The following is a 17,618-nucleotide window of genomic DNA, read 5'->3' as shown; positions in this document are numbered from 1 at the left end:
ACATTTACTTCAGCTATCGCATGGGAGTCGGCCTCTGAAGGTGCCCGTAAAATGACTCGCCATCTCAAGGCTAACATGCAGAGTCAATTTGAATAGAAAGTAGAACTCTAAGGACATGACAGTCAGACAGGCTCCTCTCGGCAGGAGCCGCATCTGCTGAGCAGGCGGGGACATACCCAGCAGGTTCTCCCGCACATGCTCCATGTCCCAGAAATTAGCCTCCTTATTTCTCACATTAATGGCATAACGATGATGCAGGGTTTTCCCCAGCGCCTCTGTGGTTAGCATTGTGAAATAGCAAATGGCCCTCATGGCTGGAATTGCCATTGTCCCTCTTCCCGCAAAGCCACAAGGCTGTATCACCACCCTTTGCAGGGACTTTCGCTTCCCCATCATTCACCATGTCTAGGCAGCATTGACAGACTGTGAGAACAAAAAGGCTGCAGTAGGACAGAGGTAGATGATAAGAGGAAGGGAGTGAGGTTGATCAGAGAATCTAATCACCAAGTTCACAGAAGGTGGAGGAGAAAGGACCCTTCCCTCCCATCATTCCCCTTCTGTCTCCCATCCCTTCCTCCAACCCACACAATTTAAGGTGATGGATACCACTAAGAGAAGAACAACATACTGGACTCCGCTAGCCATGAGAGCAGTCATTGCTCGTCCAGGAGTCACACTCCCCACCATGATTCCCAGGGATCGACTGGCTGCTTTCTGAATGAATTCGTTGGTGTCCCCCATCTTATGGAGCAAGACACGAGCAACCTCATCCACTTCATGGTCCATGTGCTTCTTCATGGTTCTGAAGAGCTCTCCAACAGTGCCGATTGCATAGCGAGACACCTTTGAGCGCAGGTTGTTCACCTGAGGAAGTCATGAGGAGAAACATAAGAATAACCTTGTAAAGAAAATCAGTTCCCCTAGACAAAAGTCCCAGGAAACAACAAGACTTCCTGCTGCATCCAGGTGGAACATAAGAGCACGGTAAGAGCAGAAGACCACAAGTACAGAAACACACTTACTCTGATACCAACTCCTTCTCAGGCCTCAGGCCTGCTTGTACAGTACAATTTTAATGAGACTGCAGGCCTAAAAAATATTGCTTCACCCCTAGAACAAATTGTGCTACTTAGCCCATAATGTGCACTGCTTTGATTTTTAGGCCTTTCTATTGACAACCAAAAAAACTAAAGCAAGGGCTGTTTTTAAACTATAAAGGTACAGTTCATAAAGACCAGATAGAGTAAAAGTAGTACTTTCCTCCTGTCAAAAATTGCATCACTGGCAGTTTGAGCACTCAACCAGGAAACAAAAAATACGGGCTCAAGTCTACACACTAATTCGCAGCAGGGACTTGAATCCATCTGCTGCTCTGTCTACTCAGGAGAACCCTAGCTGTTGGACTCAAGTTACTCAAGGATCCAGGAAATCACATGCAATTACAGCTGCAATCAGTGGGGTTTTACAGCATTCAGTGCTGCTCCGGAGTTATTCTAGCTTCCAAAAGGTTCTCCCCAACAGGGTAAAGAAGCATCATCTCAGTCATGTGCTTCATTTGAAAGATACTTTGAAGGAGAGACCAGTGCTGCATTCTGCCAGACTTAGTTGTGCTTGTTAATAAAAAATGAACAGCATAAGTGCTAGAAGTGCTTGTGAAAGCAAAATCTGGGACTGGAGTGTAATGAAAGTGGAAAGATGTCTCTGCACATGAGTGTGTAGAACAAAGAGGAGGAAATTTTCTCAGAAATATAAAAGTGATGTAAAAATCAGATGAGCTAAGCTGAAAGGGCTTCTCCTAACCCTTGTCTCAGAAGGGGAGAATCTGAGTCCTGCATATCTAAACAGAAAGATTTGAAGAGTCCAAAAACACAAGGGGTATTCAAGCCTCCAACGTCATTAAATATTGGATAGAAGTACTGGTTTTCATGGAAATGAGCCAAGTCTTACTGTCTTCCACAAGCAAAGGAAAATTTAATATATTTGGCAATCGTGTAGTAAGAGTGCAAGGCAGCTGGTTCAGGGCACAAAGAAGTGCCAAGTTGGAAATACAGCCACATATATTAAGGAGCTTAGGTTGAGACCTCTCTGTTAACTGAGAGGTGAGATAGTGAAGCTGTGTGCAACTGCCCTGCAAATCCCACAGGAGGCCACTCCAAGCAGCCAGTGGCTGCAGTGCAAAATTGAAACGGTGCATGGATGCAACAGATCAATGGAAAGGGCAAATTACCAAAAAGCACACAGAAAGGAAGAAGGAGATGACACCATCAGGAAACACTGGAAAATAAATACCTGCAGTCAATCCCTCAGGATGCCGAGGAGGAGGAAGTGGGAGGAAGCTGGGAGGCAAATGCTGCAGTGTTTAATTACAGCTTGGACAGAGATCTGGGCTGTGGCAAATCACCTGAGTAGTGTCTTAGTTTCTGCATTTGCATATTGCATTATAATGACACCTAGCTCAAAGAAGAGAGAGACAGATAGCCTGCATACCAGTAAATATAGCTACATGTACAGACAGATCATATAGATAGGTGACATACCTATTAGAAAAATGAGGTCTAAAAATAGCAATGAAGGCAGACACTGAGCACACATGTAAATGAACAAGCACATATCTACTCTACGTCCCATGTACGAGGTACACGGGACACAATTAAACACAATGTTCTTACCTCTTTGGTAACTGCCAAGGAAACATCATGAAGCCTACAAAGAAGGACTTCTGAGTGGCAGACAGCTAGGCATCTGACGCTGAAGAGTCCCTTCGCCTTCTCCTGCCTGAAAGGTAATTACCAAAAAGACTGATTTTTCTCACCACACAAGAACGAGGCAGCGCTCTCTGAAACTACCAAGGTGTCAGCTCAAACAAAGGGAGGTGCTTGTCATACGGCACTTAATTAAATCATGGAACTTGTTGCCACAGGATGCTGCGGCAGTCAAAAGTGTACATAAATCCAGAAGGCAAATAGATGGTTTCAGAGTGGATGGGTTGTTTTGTGGCCATTAAACAAGACAGCCTTGCCAAAATCCCTGGCACACGAAGTGCCTATGTCACTGTTTCCTAGAAGCAGGGAGACTGTGCCACATTTCTGTCTCTTGCACCCTTCCTGGACCCTGCCCCTGAGATATAGTCCCACCTGGCTGTTACAGGAGCATTTTCCCTCCTTTCCATCCCCAGAGAGCAGTTCAGGAGTGAGAGGCTGCACTGCTACTTGATAGCTACATTTGCACTCGGCAATGTGTCCGTGCTTTTCCCCCTCTCCCACCCCCTCGCCAAAATAAAGCAGTATGCCCTAAAAGAGACAACATCTGGGCAAAAACAGCCAAAATGTTGGATTTTCCAGAAAATCCCTACTTAAAATAACACCCACAACAGCAACGTGTTATTTAAAAATAGTAAAACCCCGCATCTTTCAGCACTTTGTGAAGGACCTGGGCTACAGGAAGGCACGTGATGTAGTCAATGGTTCACCAGGACTCCAGGGCAGGTCTGGGGATCTGTCCCCACTGGGGTCCCTGAGTGTAACCCGGACACCCCACACCTGCAGCAGCTCTTTGCACCTCACAGGGCTCCAAACAGTAACAGGGAAGAGACAGGAGAGAGGGGCAAAACAAAGCGATCGCTCAAGGAGATGCATTATGGAAGATTTTTCATGGTTATCCCAGTGTAAATGGAGCCCTAGTGAGTGTGTGCTGACCCAGAAATCAAAAAGACAACCAGTATCACCTGAAATTTGTAGTCTCCTTCAGGACATACTGTGATCATCAACAGAACATCTTTGTCCCATACTAAGCAGTAAGGAGAAAAAAGTTGAGGTCTAGAAGTGCAAGATTCCTAAAGGATTTTTTTTTTTTTTCTTTTTCCTTGTCTTCTGCCATGAGCCCTTCAGGAGAAATGACAGGCTGAGCAAGTCTGAACCACATCTCAGTCCATTTCTCAGACACAGGAATTCCCCGTAGGCACTGCTGGGACTCACGTACAGGAAGCCCTAGGGATGCCCTATCTCCTGCTGCTTCTGCCAGCAGGGGGGCCAGCGACAAATCCTTACTCAGTCCCAGTGAACTGAGGCCTCCAAGTCTCTCAACTCAAGACTGCTTCTGTCCTGCTTCTGGCTTCAGCCAGCAAATCATCTTGTTCCACAACTTTTCTCTCTTCCCTGAAGATTTAATTTGCAGCTACATGGAGCAGAAGGCAACCCTAGGAAACAGCATGGACCAGCTACAGCTGTAGCACTGCTACAGACCACGGCAAATAAAAGGCTGCTCTCACATCTTTATACTGTGACTGCTTTGTAGCAGTTTCACTAGTTCCCTTTAGACATCTGGGCTGTCTGGGCTCATAGGCACTATAAAAAAAAAAAACATTTCTAACTTACCTTTACATTGAGAGGGAGAAAGAGTAAACGGGGATTTCTTACCAGTCGTCGCTGCTGAGCCATGTGAGCGCGTTGAGCACCGCCTGCTCTGGGTTAGGGAAGGGTTTGGCCTCCCGGGGATCCCCGCCCTCCGGCTCCTCTCCCCACTCTAGGAAGTCCAGAGCAATGGCTGGCAGCGAGTTCACTGTAAGGAGATAGTCAGACACTAGCATCACATACTCCAACCCAGTCTCCCAGCCAAGATTACATATGGGTGCAAACTGGCATTGGTTCAAAGACTTCTCTGCTGTCTAGCTCATTGCTTTGCCCAGCACTCAACCATCTCCCAGTCACCCCCAGCTAGGCACCAGCTCCTTGCGGAAACCTGAAAATTGCACACACACAGCCAGCTCCCAAGTCCACATAGGTACCACAGCCAGCTTGCAGATTCATAGTGCCACAGAGCTCGTGCTCACTGGGAGCCAGTGCCACCCAGCAAGACTTGCTGCCCCAGGAGTAAGCTGCTGAGATGTGCACATACCTCCCTGTATCACCTCCCTGTTACCTGGAGTACTGGGGACAGAGGCACCCTGTAACTTTCCGAGGAAACACCTCCAGCTGGCCTCAGTGAGCACCGACCCTGAACAACTGAGTCCTGCTGGGCTCAGGCGAATCCCCAGGAAGCAACCACCAGGGAACAGTGATACCTGACCCTCTGCATCTGACAGCGCCTCTTTTTCTGTTTACTTCAAGTATTCTAGACAGCAGGCAGCTGAGTGCACATACATTTTAGTATACTATTGGGAAAGTAGTAGTTTATGGATTTTGCTATTTTCCAAGTGTTATGAATATTTACTATTTCAGAGGTACCCACTGGCTGTAATTTGAAGATGCTGAGGTGAAATTTATTTGTCATCAAATGCACTTGTTTGCAAACTGTGCAATGCCTAAGCTTTCTCTTGCGGAAAAATGCAATTTCTAGTCTAGATAGTTGTGACAAAAAAGCCTTCCAAATGTGAACTGAGAATAAAAATATGTAAATACAGATGCAAATTGATGGCAAATACACTCTCTTGATGATAAATATACAAGGTATAAGAAAATTCAGATGACAAATGCATTTGTTATGAAATCTATTTGTCATCAAAAGCACCGTAGGTCAAAAACTTCATGTCTTGCCCTCAAAAGCTCATTTTCTAAAGTGTAGATGAAACCATCTGAGCTGTCTAAAAGTATTGAGTATAAATATTGCACAGAATCTAGATGAACTGCTGTGGACTCTGTAGGGTTTTTATGCTACCTTGCATGTTCTACAAAGTATGGAGGATGAAGGAACTGTAAAATCAAAAGTATTCAGATGGGGACTAATTTGGGTGTCACCACTAGCACTGCCACTGATATCAATGATGTCACTGCATGAGTACATAGATATACACATCTGTATTCAATACGAATGGAGGGCCACGTCAAGCTAATTCTGGTCAATTTTGAAAATCTGAATAGCATCACTATGAAACAGCAAAGTATCGTTCCTAGCTCCCTTTTTCTTAACTCTTGCTACTCAGGATCATAACATGAGATAGGCTACCCACAAAGGAGAGACCAGAATCACTATGTACTCACTATCTGCTGTATATTTATTGCAGGTAGCAAGCAGCCCAGGAGCACCAGGCAGCCTCTGCTGTATGTCATCTGCTACACACAGCCACCATATTTGGGTGGTGTGACAGAAGAGGCAGTGCTTGTTCCCAATTTGCATTGCAGACAGTGAGATGAGAGAGGCTAGAAGCCATTAAGCACTTCTAGGTGCAATAGCATGGTTGCACCAAGTTGCTAATTTCCGTGCAGAGACAACCCTTGCTGGAACAGTAGAAAAACTGGTTGAAGAGCCAGACAGCAGCACGGGCAGAGAGCCAAGACGGTGAGTGGCTAATTGATCATGGTGGTACACATATGTGCACAGTGAGCACACCCTGCCAGACTGCACCGTAGCTCAGGACTGCAGTTACAACTGCCTCCCGGCACCGGTGTTATATTTTGGTCTCTCAGTATGGGCAAAAGCTAGAGCTTAAGGCTTTACCACTACTTCATTTAGCTAAACTTTCCAATGGAACTGCAAGCACCAACTGCTCCAGTATCATCAAGCTGGAGGGGATCCAAAGCAGGTTTGCTCTCAATCCTCAGGACAGGCTTTGGACCCGAGATGCTACCTGTGGTTGAGGAATGAGGCAAGTTGTGCTCCTTGTGCAAGGAAAGAGCCGGTGCAGGGGCTGCAGCAGCGCAGGCTCACCTGAGGAGTTGTGTTCCAGAAAGCTGCCACCCTGTTTGATGGCGGGGAGGCTGGGCAGTGAGGGCCTGTTGACCCGCTTCTTCAAGGCAATACCAGCGTGCTGTCGGTGTGCCTTGCTTGTGCTGGTGGAAACAGGAACTGTCCCATTGACAGGTGGTGGACCAAAGCCTGCAGAGATGGAAAAAGACCTTGTAAGTGGAGAGTGCTGGACAGGGTGGCTATGGACTTGGAAAGTGCTGGAGCTGGGTAACATCCCATTGTTGCCCCAAACAACTCCAGGAATAAGTTGCACACTAACATGGGATAATGATCACAGAATACAGTGATGCTTTGCCGAAGAACTGAGGAAAACTCAGTACTGCTTTTTGTTTGCTTTCCTGTTTCAGAGGCTGGATAGGGAAGTTACATTTCTGGGGCACCCACCTCCGCAGTCCTCAGCAGTACTTCACAAAATAATAGCAAGAAAAAGAGCAGTAACCTTGCCTGATGCCCTTGGGCTGAGCACTGACTCTTAAATTTACTGCTGCTACACTTACGGTAGTGCGTGCAGCAGTACAATCAGAGCCAGTCAGCTGCAATTAAGTCAGCAATGCTGCTTGCTCATGTGGGTAAAACGTAAGCACTGGGGAAGGGCTCCAGCACGGCTCTGCAATGTGAGCTCCTCAGCAGGGAGTGGTGTGAGTGGGATAACCTGTCCTATCAAGTGGGCAAGATCTTTTGTGTTTTAATTAGAAATAATTTAATTTTGTTTCTTCCAGGTTGCACCTTGGTTGAAAAGCATTCTGCTGGACTCACCCATTCACCTTTGCTAGAGGCTACTCTCAATTACAGAGTCTGGAGCTCCAATGTAGTTTACAAGACAAAATTATCCAGTTTGAAAGACTTCGTAAGAGAAGGGGGGAAGGTGATATTCTGTGACTAACTCAGTGTAGGCCACAGGCAAGACATTTCATGCCTCTGTATTTTTCTTTGAAAAGCGGAAATAAATCCTATTCTAACTTCCACTCAGATGCAAGTGTAACAGCCTCCCGGTCTGATTTTGTAGACACTTACAATACTTTGCAAAGAACAAGCAAGTGACCATAAAGGCCCACAACTATAGCAACCACTTACTTTCTGCATCCTCAGGGTCAACACTCTGTGTAGGAAGCTGCGACGACATTTCCTTTTCGCTCTCTTTCTCCCTCTCTTTACGCAAAAGCTCCATCTGTCTCATTCGCTTCTGGTGTATTTTCTTCTGAGCTGACTTGGACAAGGTAACACGGATCTAGATGCAATGGAAATACATCATTGAGCATAAAGAGAGATACGCAAACCATACAGAACACCTCATTGGGAACACAGTGGTAGAGTGTCATCGTCTTTAATGCAGCTCCACATACATCACAATAGTTTCAGAATAATTCCTCTTTTCCTCACCTTGGCATACAAATATACCCAGTGATGTGCAACACTTCCTTGCCATAACCTCCCACTGGTCCAAGATAACGTTTTCTCAATCTATGTCAGGAAGCCCTGCTTAAGTCAAGAGAGTCATAGGACTGCTCCAAGACGTATGAAGAGCTCACGTTACCAGTGAACAGGCAGTTCAGTTCCTACAGGTCAGGGGGGATAATAAACATCTGCAATAACCAGCAATGAGAGGTAATTTGCTGTTTCTTAATACTCACAGCCAGTAATTGCAGCTGCTTCTCACTTCCTTGCTTCTGAAGGGGTCCGAGAGTCATGTAAAGTTGGAAAAATATTGGTCTTAATGAATAGAAAAACTGAGAATGAGAGGGCTGTGAGATACAGCAAGGAAGGTAACCAAGGAAAAGCAAGTTCTGCGGTTTTCTTTTGCAGCCTTGCTTACACTCAACATTATAATATTTGTTTCTTTGCGTCTGAGCATGCACTTTGCGCGTTAACTGATGTGTAACTTGCTCTGCCATTTGGATCTGCTCTACATTGGTCTTTGTACATAAAGAATGCATCTCACATAATCTTAACACCACCTCCCAACTGGTGACTTCCGCACCAGTGAAAATATTTGAGCGGTTGCTCTGTAGCTGTCGAATGTATTCCCAAGATAATCTGCTCCCCAAGAGAGGAAGATTATGATTTTCAGTAACATTTTGGGCTAAGCACTGAACAGTCACTGAAAAGGAAGGCTGCTCACCCGTGTCCTTACCCTTCCATTGCTGTCCTTCAAGTCATCGTCACTCAGAAGGTGAGGGCTCACAAGATGATCCATCTCCTGGGCTTGGCTGAGTGGGAAGTCTGTTAATGGGGGCACAGGTTCACACAAATGTCCAGCAGACTTCACACCACCAACGCCATGATGCTGGAGAACAGGCAAGATGGGTTCCAGAGTCTGGAGCTCTGATAAGACACAGATATAGATTGTATATGAGAACAGCAAGGACCATATCACCTCTCCAAACAGATGGGGTACTACCATATTGCACTGACAGCAGAAGTGACCTTGCTGTGTTGGCCATCAGACTCAAACCTATTGCATGATATAGGCCTCAGCCCTTGGCTTCTGGTGAGCAGCTATGTTTGATAGAGAAGAGCACAGGGATGGAGATTGCCCTTGCCAAAAAGGTTCCTATCTGTTCCTATCCATTTTGATTTTAGTAAACATCCTCTTTTTCCCAGTTACTAAAAGAACTCCTAGTTGTCAATAGGTATACGTCTTTGTAGAGGTAAGAATCAACATTTCCTTCTCTTTGCTGGAATATTTTAGAGGGCATTTAAAGAAAAGCTTAGGATCGATAGAGTGTTACCAAAACCAGAGTTGTGTTCTTGAAGCTAGAATTCATTTTCTCCAAGGGATTTCATTCTAAATTGCAGCAGATCAGACCAATTTCTGGGCAGCCTCACTAAAGGCTGATTTTCTTAATGGGAATAGCACAGTGCAGCTCATTCTGAAATACTCTCCAACAGAGCTGTTAAAACTCAGAGAACTAATAATTCCTTACACGGCTTCACAGATGATAAAATCATGCGATAGCCAAGCAGTAAAAAAGGAATAACTTTCTTAAATCAGGATTTTTTTACCCCTGCGGAATGGTCAAGTCAATAATAAAAGACACAGAGAGATAGTTTAACGATATAGCTCATTTCTAGTCCAGAATGTATCCAGCAAAAATGTCACCACATGTACTCAGCAATACTTTTCCCTAGTTGCATTCAGCATCCTAGCTGCATATCAGCAATAAAGGAATCGTTCCTATGAGACATTCCCATTATTCAGCAGAACTAACACTAAGCTGAGGGACCAGCATATCTCATCCCTTTCCCTGCATCAGCAGAATTATCTGTTAAATTCTCATCTCTCCTATCGCTACAAACCCACAGCTGGCAAAGGGACAGGAACAGCGTCATGGAGGTTTTCAACTTCAAAGTACTGGCTGACACAGATGCACGAGACACCACATCTTGTCTTGCAGAACTCATTGCTTGTGATCGTGCAAAGCCGGGAGAGGGGAGAAGCCTACTCCAGCCTCAGTTTGTAATACTGACATACGCACATAGAGTAGGGGAAGAGATTGTAATCATAAACCTAGCATATGTGGTTTGAGGTAAATTAGTTGCAAAAAGGAAACCTCAGTTCATTACTCAGCATTTAATTTAGGGTTGTGCTTTAAGAGGATGGAAAGCTCAGATTCTGCATAGGCTGGATCCTTTAAGTCTCTTTCTCCGTAAATGGAAAATTCACAAGGACTTCCTATCACACAAGGTTTCACTTTCTCTCCCAGTACAAAAAAAGGCAATGTTGATGAATCTACTTCAGATCTCAAAGGGTTCAGTTCAGAAACTGCTCCAAGGGAAGGTTTGCTCCTTTAAGTGTAGGAGGAAGGAGTAGGAAAATTTCTCATTTCATGCAAAATGCCTCATTTTTCTCTGATCTTTGTGACATGAGAGAGCGTGTAGGAAGATAAAAGGTATGAGCATGAGGTAGAGGAACGGTTTCTTTTCCTGCTGTGCATTTCCAAGGCCCCAAGGTACCCCTTCAGCTCCTGCCATTCAAAACCCCATGCTGGAGTCATTTTCACTGGAACACCAAAGCACATTTCCCAGTGACTGGGCTCTGGACAGAGCTGTCTGAGCACATCAAGGAATTGAAAAAAGTTACAGTCTGGTTTTTGACCAAACTCTCACAGTGTTACCCATAGGTCAGTATTCCTATGTTCATTTTAGGGCAACCATGCCCTGTACATACCTAGAGCTTTAAGGGTCTTCTCTTCATTTCTGCTGTTTGATCTTGGCCTTAAGAAAATTGAGGATAAAAGAATATATGAGGAGATAGAAAGAGAAGTGGGGTAGCATTAAAAGAGGCAAACTTTCTTAGCAAGGTCATTCTGATGAAGGAGGAAATGCAACCCATAAAACCAACAATATGCAAAACTGATTGCCATTAAACTTTCAGTTGTTGGAGTAACACAGAGCTCATCAAGCTCCAGCACAGGAGTCATTCTTCAATTTGGGCCTAACTCTCCTTTTGGACCTAAGTGGCCCTCACTGTTACCTACATCTTTTCTGAATCAGCAAGAGATGTTAAGCCAGTCATAAGTCTGTACTGAGGGCAGCTGCCTTTATACTGCTGCAGAAGCCTAACTTTGCCTGGCCATGTCTTAAACTGATAACAGTATCTTGTGACACATGGTAATACCACTGAGAATAATATTACACCTACCTTTCAAGAAGAAAAAGGGGTTTTCCAACTCAACTGGTAAGTAAGTATATTCTGATTGCACTTTAAAAGCCATGCTGAAGCTTTTAAATTGGAACTATATTTCTATGACTCCTTATTTACTGTTGTAACTAGGATAAGGTTGACAGCTAGATTTCTCCACACATATCCAAGCAAATATCTTTTCATCAGTTACAGTCCTATAACTGTTCTCTAGCAACTTGCCCCCTTTGACCTTAAAACCATATGTGAATATTACACATCTATAGGATTAGACATCTATAAACAGAGATTTATCTGGGCTCTCATTCCACAGTGAAGGCCCAGACACAGAGAAGTTATGACTGACATTTACAGCAGACAGCTCTACAATAACCAATATTTGCCCTAACATATTCTTGCAGGTACAGATACTGGCACTCAAAGATCACACACAAACCCAGATGCTGTATTCAGATCCATGCAATACCATTCCCAAATGGCACCACAAATATTACAGAGGGAATCAGCATCAGAGTCCAGCAGAGGACCTGCTTTTAGGGTCTTCTGAAGTTCTGCCTCCTCTTCCCCCCTGCCACCACTGCTCTTAGAATGTATGATGTTGGTTTTGACATTGTGCTGGATCATCATAGATATGCAAAATGGTGAATGCACAGAAGTTTGTATAAATATGTTGGAGAACTGACTGTGGAAAATAACCTCAAGGCAAGAAGTGTGAGATAAATGGCAAGTTGGAGAAACAGACACCTTGGCTTACCTCATCTCCAGGGCCTCTTGGAAAACCACATGCTGAGAGCTTGGGAGAGGCACTGCAGTGCTGTCAGGAGCCCCATCAGATGGTCTTGGTGACTTAGGGATAGGGGGAATCAAAGCCGCTCCCAGTGACTTCTTCCCATCCTCACAATGCAAGGGCATCAGGGAAGCCTGGAAATAGTAGAACACAGTGCTCAGCTCAAGCATCCAGCCTTCCCCCTTGATGCCACAAGAAGTTTGGCCATGCTTTTACCTAGGACTTGGCAGGAAAAGAAAAGTCAATTTGATGGAGCAGCTTGGCCTAGGATGGGCAATGGAAAGGGAAGCGGTGAGGGAGAGACCACGTCCCACACTGTTGCCAGCTCTCTCCCCTCGTTTACCTCTCTGGCAGTGGCTATGTTCCCACCTGGCATCCATCTGCTTGTCGTAAAGATGTTCTGGGGTGCCATTGCCTCTGTTAGCCTTTCTGATGGTACGGGAATGGGTTTAGATCACTATCCTCTCACCGTCCCTAAAGCACCTACCAGACATTGCTGAACTCCGGCCAAGTCCCCACAAAGTCATTTTGCATGCTGTCAAAACCTGCTTTTCTCAAGCCCATAATTTTTTCTGCTTCTGCCCTTCCTACAGTCCCCTACCAGCCTTTTGGCCCAGATGCTAATGTGCTCTCTGGATGCCCAGTGCTCTCCAGCTCCCACACAATTCATCATCTCAGGCTCACTGTCATTTATGAAGTTCAGCAGAGCTCCCTACCCCGCTGCCATGTATAAGGTCTCACTGCCTGCTGAAATGACTTCAGGCTCCCCATGCCATGGCTAGGAAGGGGGATGGAGGGAGTGGGGGTAGACACACACCCTTCCTTAGTCTCTCATTCATTCTCGTCACAGCTAAAAAGCCAAATCAGGACCTGTTCAAACTCCAGTGAAACCAACAGAGTTAATGTCAGGCCCTGTATCTGCAAGGCTGAAATCAAGTATACTTTTATTGGTTATCCTGTTTACAAAAGCTGTTATTCATCTACCTTTCTCCTGCCCACCACAGCAAAATCAAAACAACTGCAGCTTCTGTCCCTCCTGCAAAGGCAATTGAGTGGATGGGGTCTGGACTCTACTGCCCAGGGCCAAAATTGCCAGTTCCTATCACTGACATTCCTAGGCAGACGCATGAGAGAGGAGGAAGCTGCACAGAAGCCACTGAACTCCAAAAACATTTTTAGAGATAACTGTGCAGAAGGATATGGCTGTACAACTCAAAAGCTGGGACAACCTAAAGTTGAGTTTGCAGGACTACCTGCTCCAGCAAACATCTTTTTCCATCTAAACCAGACAGAGCCGATATAAAAAAAACACCAAGACACTGGTATGTCTGCAATAGTAACCGCAATGTACAGACGGTTCACCGATACATGTATTTTACTAACTGTATCACGGAATCATGGAATTTTCAGAGTTGGAAGGGACCTCTAGAGATCATCTAGCCCAACTCCCCTGCTAAAGCAGGATTGCCTAGAGCACATTACTCAGGACTGCATCCAGGTGGGTCTTGAAAATCTCCAGGGAAGGGGACTCCACAACCTCCCTGGGCAGCCTGTGCCAGTGCTCTGTCACCCTCACCGTAAAGAACTGTTTCCGTGTATTTGAACGGAACTTCCTGTGTTCTAACTTGTGCCCATTACCCCTCGTCCTATCACTTGGAACCATTGAAAAGAGCCTGGCTCCATCCTCCTTCAACTCACCCTTTAGATACTTGTATGCCATAATAAGGTCTCCCCTCAGCCTTCTCTTCTCCAAGCTAAATAGTCCCAGCTCTCTCAGCCTTTCCTCATAAGGGAGATGCTCCAAGCCCTTAATCATAGTTGCTCTTCGCTGGACTCACTCCAGCAGTTGCCTGTCCCTCTTGAACTGGGGACCCCAAAACTGGACACAGTATTCCAGTTGTGGCCTCACCAGTGCAGAGTAGAGGGGGAGAACGACCTCCCTCGACCTACTGGCCACACTCTTCCCTATGCAGCCCAGGATTCCATTGGCTGTCTTGGCAACAAGGGCACCTTGCTGGGCCATGGATAATTTACTGTCTACCGCAACCCCCAGATCCTTCTCCTCCGAGCTACTTCCCAGCAGGTCCGCCCCTAACCTATACTGGTGCCTAGCATTCTTCCTCCCCAGGTGCAGGACCTTGCACTTGCTTTTGTTGAACCTCATTAGGTTCTTCTCTGCCCAGCTCTCCAGCCTGTCCAGGTCACGCTGGATGGCAGCACGGCCCTCTGGGGTGTCAGCCACCCCACCCAGTTTGGTATCATCAGCAAACTTGCTGAGGATACACTCTGTCCCCTCATCCAGGTCATTAATGAATATATTAAACAAAATTGGAACAAGTATTGACCCCTGGGGGACACCACTGGTTACAGGCCTCCAACTAGACTCTGTGACACTGATCACAACCCTCTGAGTTCTGTCCCGCAGCCAACTCTCAATCTACCTCACTGTCACTTCATCTAGCCCATACTTCCTCAGCTTCCTAATGAGGGTGTCATGGGAGACAGTGTCAAAAGCCTTGCTAAAGTCAAGGTAGATGACATCCACGACTCTCCCCTCATCCAGCCAACCAGTTATAACATCATAGAAAGCTATCAGATTGGTCAAGCACGATCTACCCTTGGTAAATCCATGTTGACCACTTCCAAGAACTTCCTGTTCCTCAACGTGTTTGGAGATGACATCCAGAATGAGTCGCTCCATTACCTTCCCAGGGACAGAGGTTAGACTAACTGGTCTGTAGTTCCCTGGGTCCTCCTTCTTGCCTTTTTTGAAGATTGGAGTGATGTCAGCCTTCCTCCAGTCCTCAGGCACCTCTCCTGTTCTCCATGACCGTTCAAAGATGATGGAGAGTGGTCTAGCAATAACATCCGCCAGCTCTCTCAGCACTCGCGGATGCATGCCATCAGGGCCCATGGACTTGTGAATGTCCAGCTTGGCCAAGTGGTCTCTGACACGGTCCTCCTCAACTGAGGGAAAATCTTCCTCTCTCCAGACTTTCCCCTTTGCCTTCAGAGTATGGGATTCATGAGGGACAGCTTTAGCAGCGAAGACCAAAGAAAAGAAGGCATTCAGTAACTCTGCCTTCTCTGTGTCCTCCACCACTAGGGCACCTGTCTCATTCACCAGTGGGCCTACATTTTCCCTAGTCTTCCTTTTTCTATTGATATACTCAAAAATCTCTTCTTATTGTCTTTAACTGCAGTGGCCAAGCTGAGTTCTGATTGAGCTTTGGCCCTTTTCATTTTCCCCCTACATAGCTTTGTTATATCTTGATAGTCCTCATAAGTTGCCAACCCCCTTTTCCAGAGAATGTAAACTTTCCTTTTTTTCCTGAGGTCCAGCCAAAGTTCTCTATTTAGCCAGGCTGGTCGTCTTCCCCGTCTGCTCGTTTTTTGAGACAAGGGGATGGCCTTCTCCTGCGCTTTTAAGAGCACCTGCTTGAAGTATGCCCAGCCTTCCTGGGCACCTTTGCTCTTCAGCACTCCACTTGTGTATGTCCTCCCACCACGTTTCTGTGATGGCAACTATATCATAGTTTCCTTGCTGTACAATGGCCTCCAGCTCCTCCTGTTTATTCCCCATGCTGCGTGCATTAGTATAGATGCACTTCAGCTGGGCTAATTGTCCTGCCACTTCCTTGGGGGGACAAGCCCTAATTCTCACCTGATCATACTCAGACACTACTGTAGCTACCAAATTATCACTACCCCTCATGTCTTTGCTGTCACACAATTCACCATCCCCCACCATCACTGGGACAGGCTGCAAGACCTTGCTAACACTTTTACCCAGAAGCACTGGTACGCTTCTCCCAGGCACCACTTTTGTAATCCTGATTTCATCCCCATCCCCCTTCAAACCTAGTTTAAAGCCCTATAGATGAGCCCTGCTAGCTCTTGTCCCAGGATCTTTCTTCCCCTTCGGGTTAGGCTTCCCCCTCCTGTTGCCAGCATGCCTGGTTTCCTGTAGATCAGCCCATGATCATGTATTTTACTAACTGTAGAAGGATATGCTTGACCATATTAGACACATTTAGTTGCTCTGACTGGTTGATGGAGTTTTCCCAGTCATAAAACACAGCAGGAGCCACTAGAGAGCACAGAAACTGTTTAAAAGACCTCTTCTCCTATTGATACACATTGAGGACACAAAGTCTGCAGTACACACATTGCAAAGACAGCCTGAAGTGCCATTTCCGGCTGAGCTCTTCCCTGGGTCAGCTGCATCCCTGGGCTCACACCACAGAGAAAGATCTCAGAACTTTGCCTACAGGAAATAAACTGAGGATCCACCACACATGGTTTGACTTGGTTTCCTTACTGTATATCCTTTTGTCTCTGACATCAGCTCCTTGTTATTTCCATCACTGTCATCACAGCCTGTGCCATTTTCCCCGTGCTCCTGCTCTCCGTTGCTCATCCGGCTGGGCTCTGAGGAAGGAAGGCCATTAGGGATGGGAGGCACAGGCTTGGAGGTTGCCAGGACCCTCTGGGAAGCTGACCGGCACATTACTGGCTTCAAGATAAGCCCCTTAGGCACACTGGAGTCAGTTAGGCCTGCAAAGTGGAGACACAAAGCATAACAGACACAGCACAGCAAAGCTAAAGCAGCACTGCAAAGCTAAAGCACCTGAAGCTAAATATTTCATTGGACAGATTTCTTGCAGACTTCTAAATAACCACAAAGGGAAACATGCTCATGCTGGCAGCCACTTAAAGCAGGCTAGCGGACAACAGTTACCCACTTTCACAGAGCCACCAGAGGAACATCCTGGTCCTCTGGGGTCCTGTCAGACAATAGAGAGCCCAGAATAAGTCACATGAACATACACCCTCCTGTTCCTCTCCCTGCCCCACAGTTGTAGGAGGGCTACAGAGGGGACTGAGAGCAGGGAAGGTTATTGCAGGGGAGCACATGCAGGGGAGAATTCTTCACTGGGAATGCATGCTAGCTCTCTAGGCTGAGAAAAGACCCTTCTTCCCACAGAAGAGTGAGCAGGCTCCTGCCTTACCTCTCCGTGAGGCTAACAGATCCTCAGACATCCTCCTCGTCTTCAGCTTCTCCTTGATCTTAATGGTTTCTGGGGCAGCACTGCTCACTTCCCTCTCTCTGGGCTCCTGGGTCAAGGCTTGGTGAGAAAGGTGGGAGGGATCAACTCCATCCCCAGCCCTGAGTTCGTGCACACTAGCCTCACTGACCCAGTCATCCAGGGGAGAGCTGACCCTTGAGCATGGACCTCCATCCCAGAAACTCAGCTGCTTCTTCATCTGGGTTGTTAATATGGACTGAAAAAAAGCTGTAGATCAGGTAAAATGGAAGAAGTGAGTTAGTTGACCTCACACCTTTACAATCAACACATCTAATGAGTGAGGCATTCAAGTTTTTTTTAATTGTTCATAATATCAGTTTGGTTTTATTTTTCGTAAAACTAGCATCAGTTTAATTCTTCTGAATAGCATTGAGCTAGCAAGCCTGGAGAGAGAGTTTGAAGGCCCCACTGGTAAGAG

The 17,618-nt window shown here is 46.1% G+C and overlaps 1 protein-coding gene across 1 annotated transcript in view; it reads right to left on the bottom strand.

Annotated features, from left to right (window-relative positions):
• TOGARAM2 (TOG array regulator of axonemal microtubules 2) overlaps positions 1-17,378 on the bottom strand; it is a gene marked incomplete at both ends in the record, with an annotated part of 30,389 nt that extends 13,011 nt beyond the window's left edge. Inside the window, 10 exons of the mRNA XM_082480234.1 lie at positions 629-864; positions 2,670-2,775; positions 4,416-4,557; positions 6,643-6,810; positions 7,756-7,909; positions 8,813-9,003; positions 10,850-10,896; positions 12,078-12,244; positions 16,432-16,667; positions 17,123-17,378. Coding sequence (XP_082336360.1) covers positions 629-864; positions 2,670-2,775; positions 4,416-4,557; positions 6,643-6,810; positions 7,756-7,909; positions 8,813-9,003; positions 10,850-10,896; positions 12,078-12,244; positions 16,432-16,667; positions 17,123-17,378 — 1,703 coding nt within the window. The remainder of the gene's footprint in view (positions 1-628; positions 865-2,669; positions 2,776-4,415; positions 4,558-6,642; positions 6,811-7,755; positions 7,910-8,812; positions 9,004-10,849; positions 10,897-12,077; positions 12,245-16,431; positions 16,668-17,122) is intronic.
• Positions 17,379-17,618: the final 240 nt, after the last annotated feature.

This window comes from Vanellus vanellus (genome assembly GCF_965231255.1).
Source record: "Vanellus vanellus genome assembly, chromosome: 3".
In the NCBI taxonomy this organism is placed as follows: domain Eukaryota; kingdom Metazoa; phylum Chordata; class Aves; order Charadriiformes; family Charadriidae; genus Vanellus; species Vanellus vanellus.
This window is presented reverse-complemented; position numbering and strand designations above follow the sequence as displayed.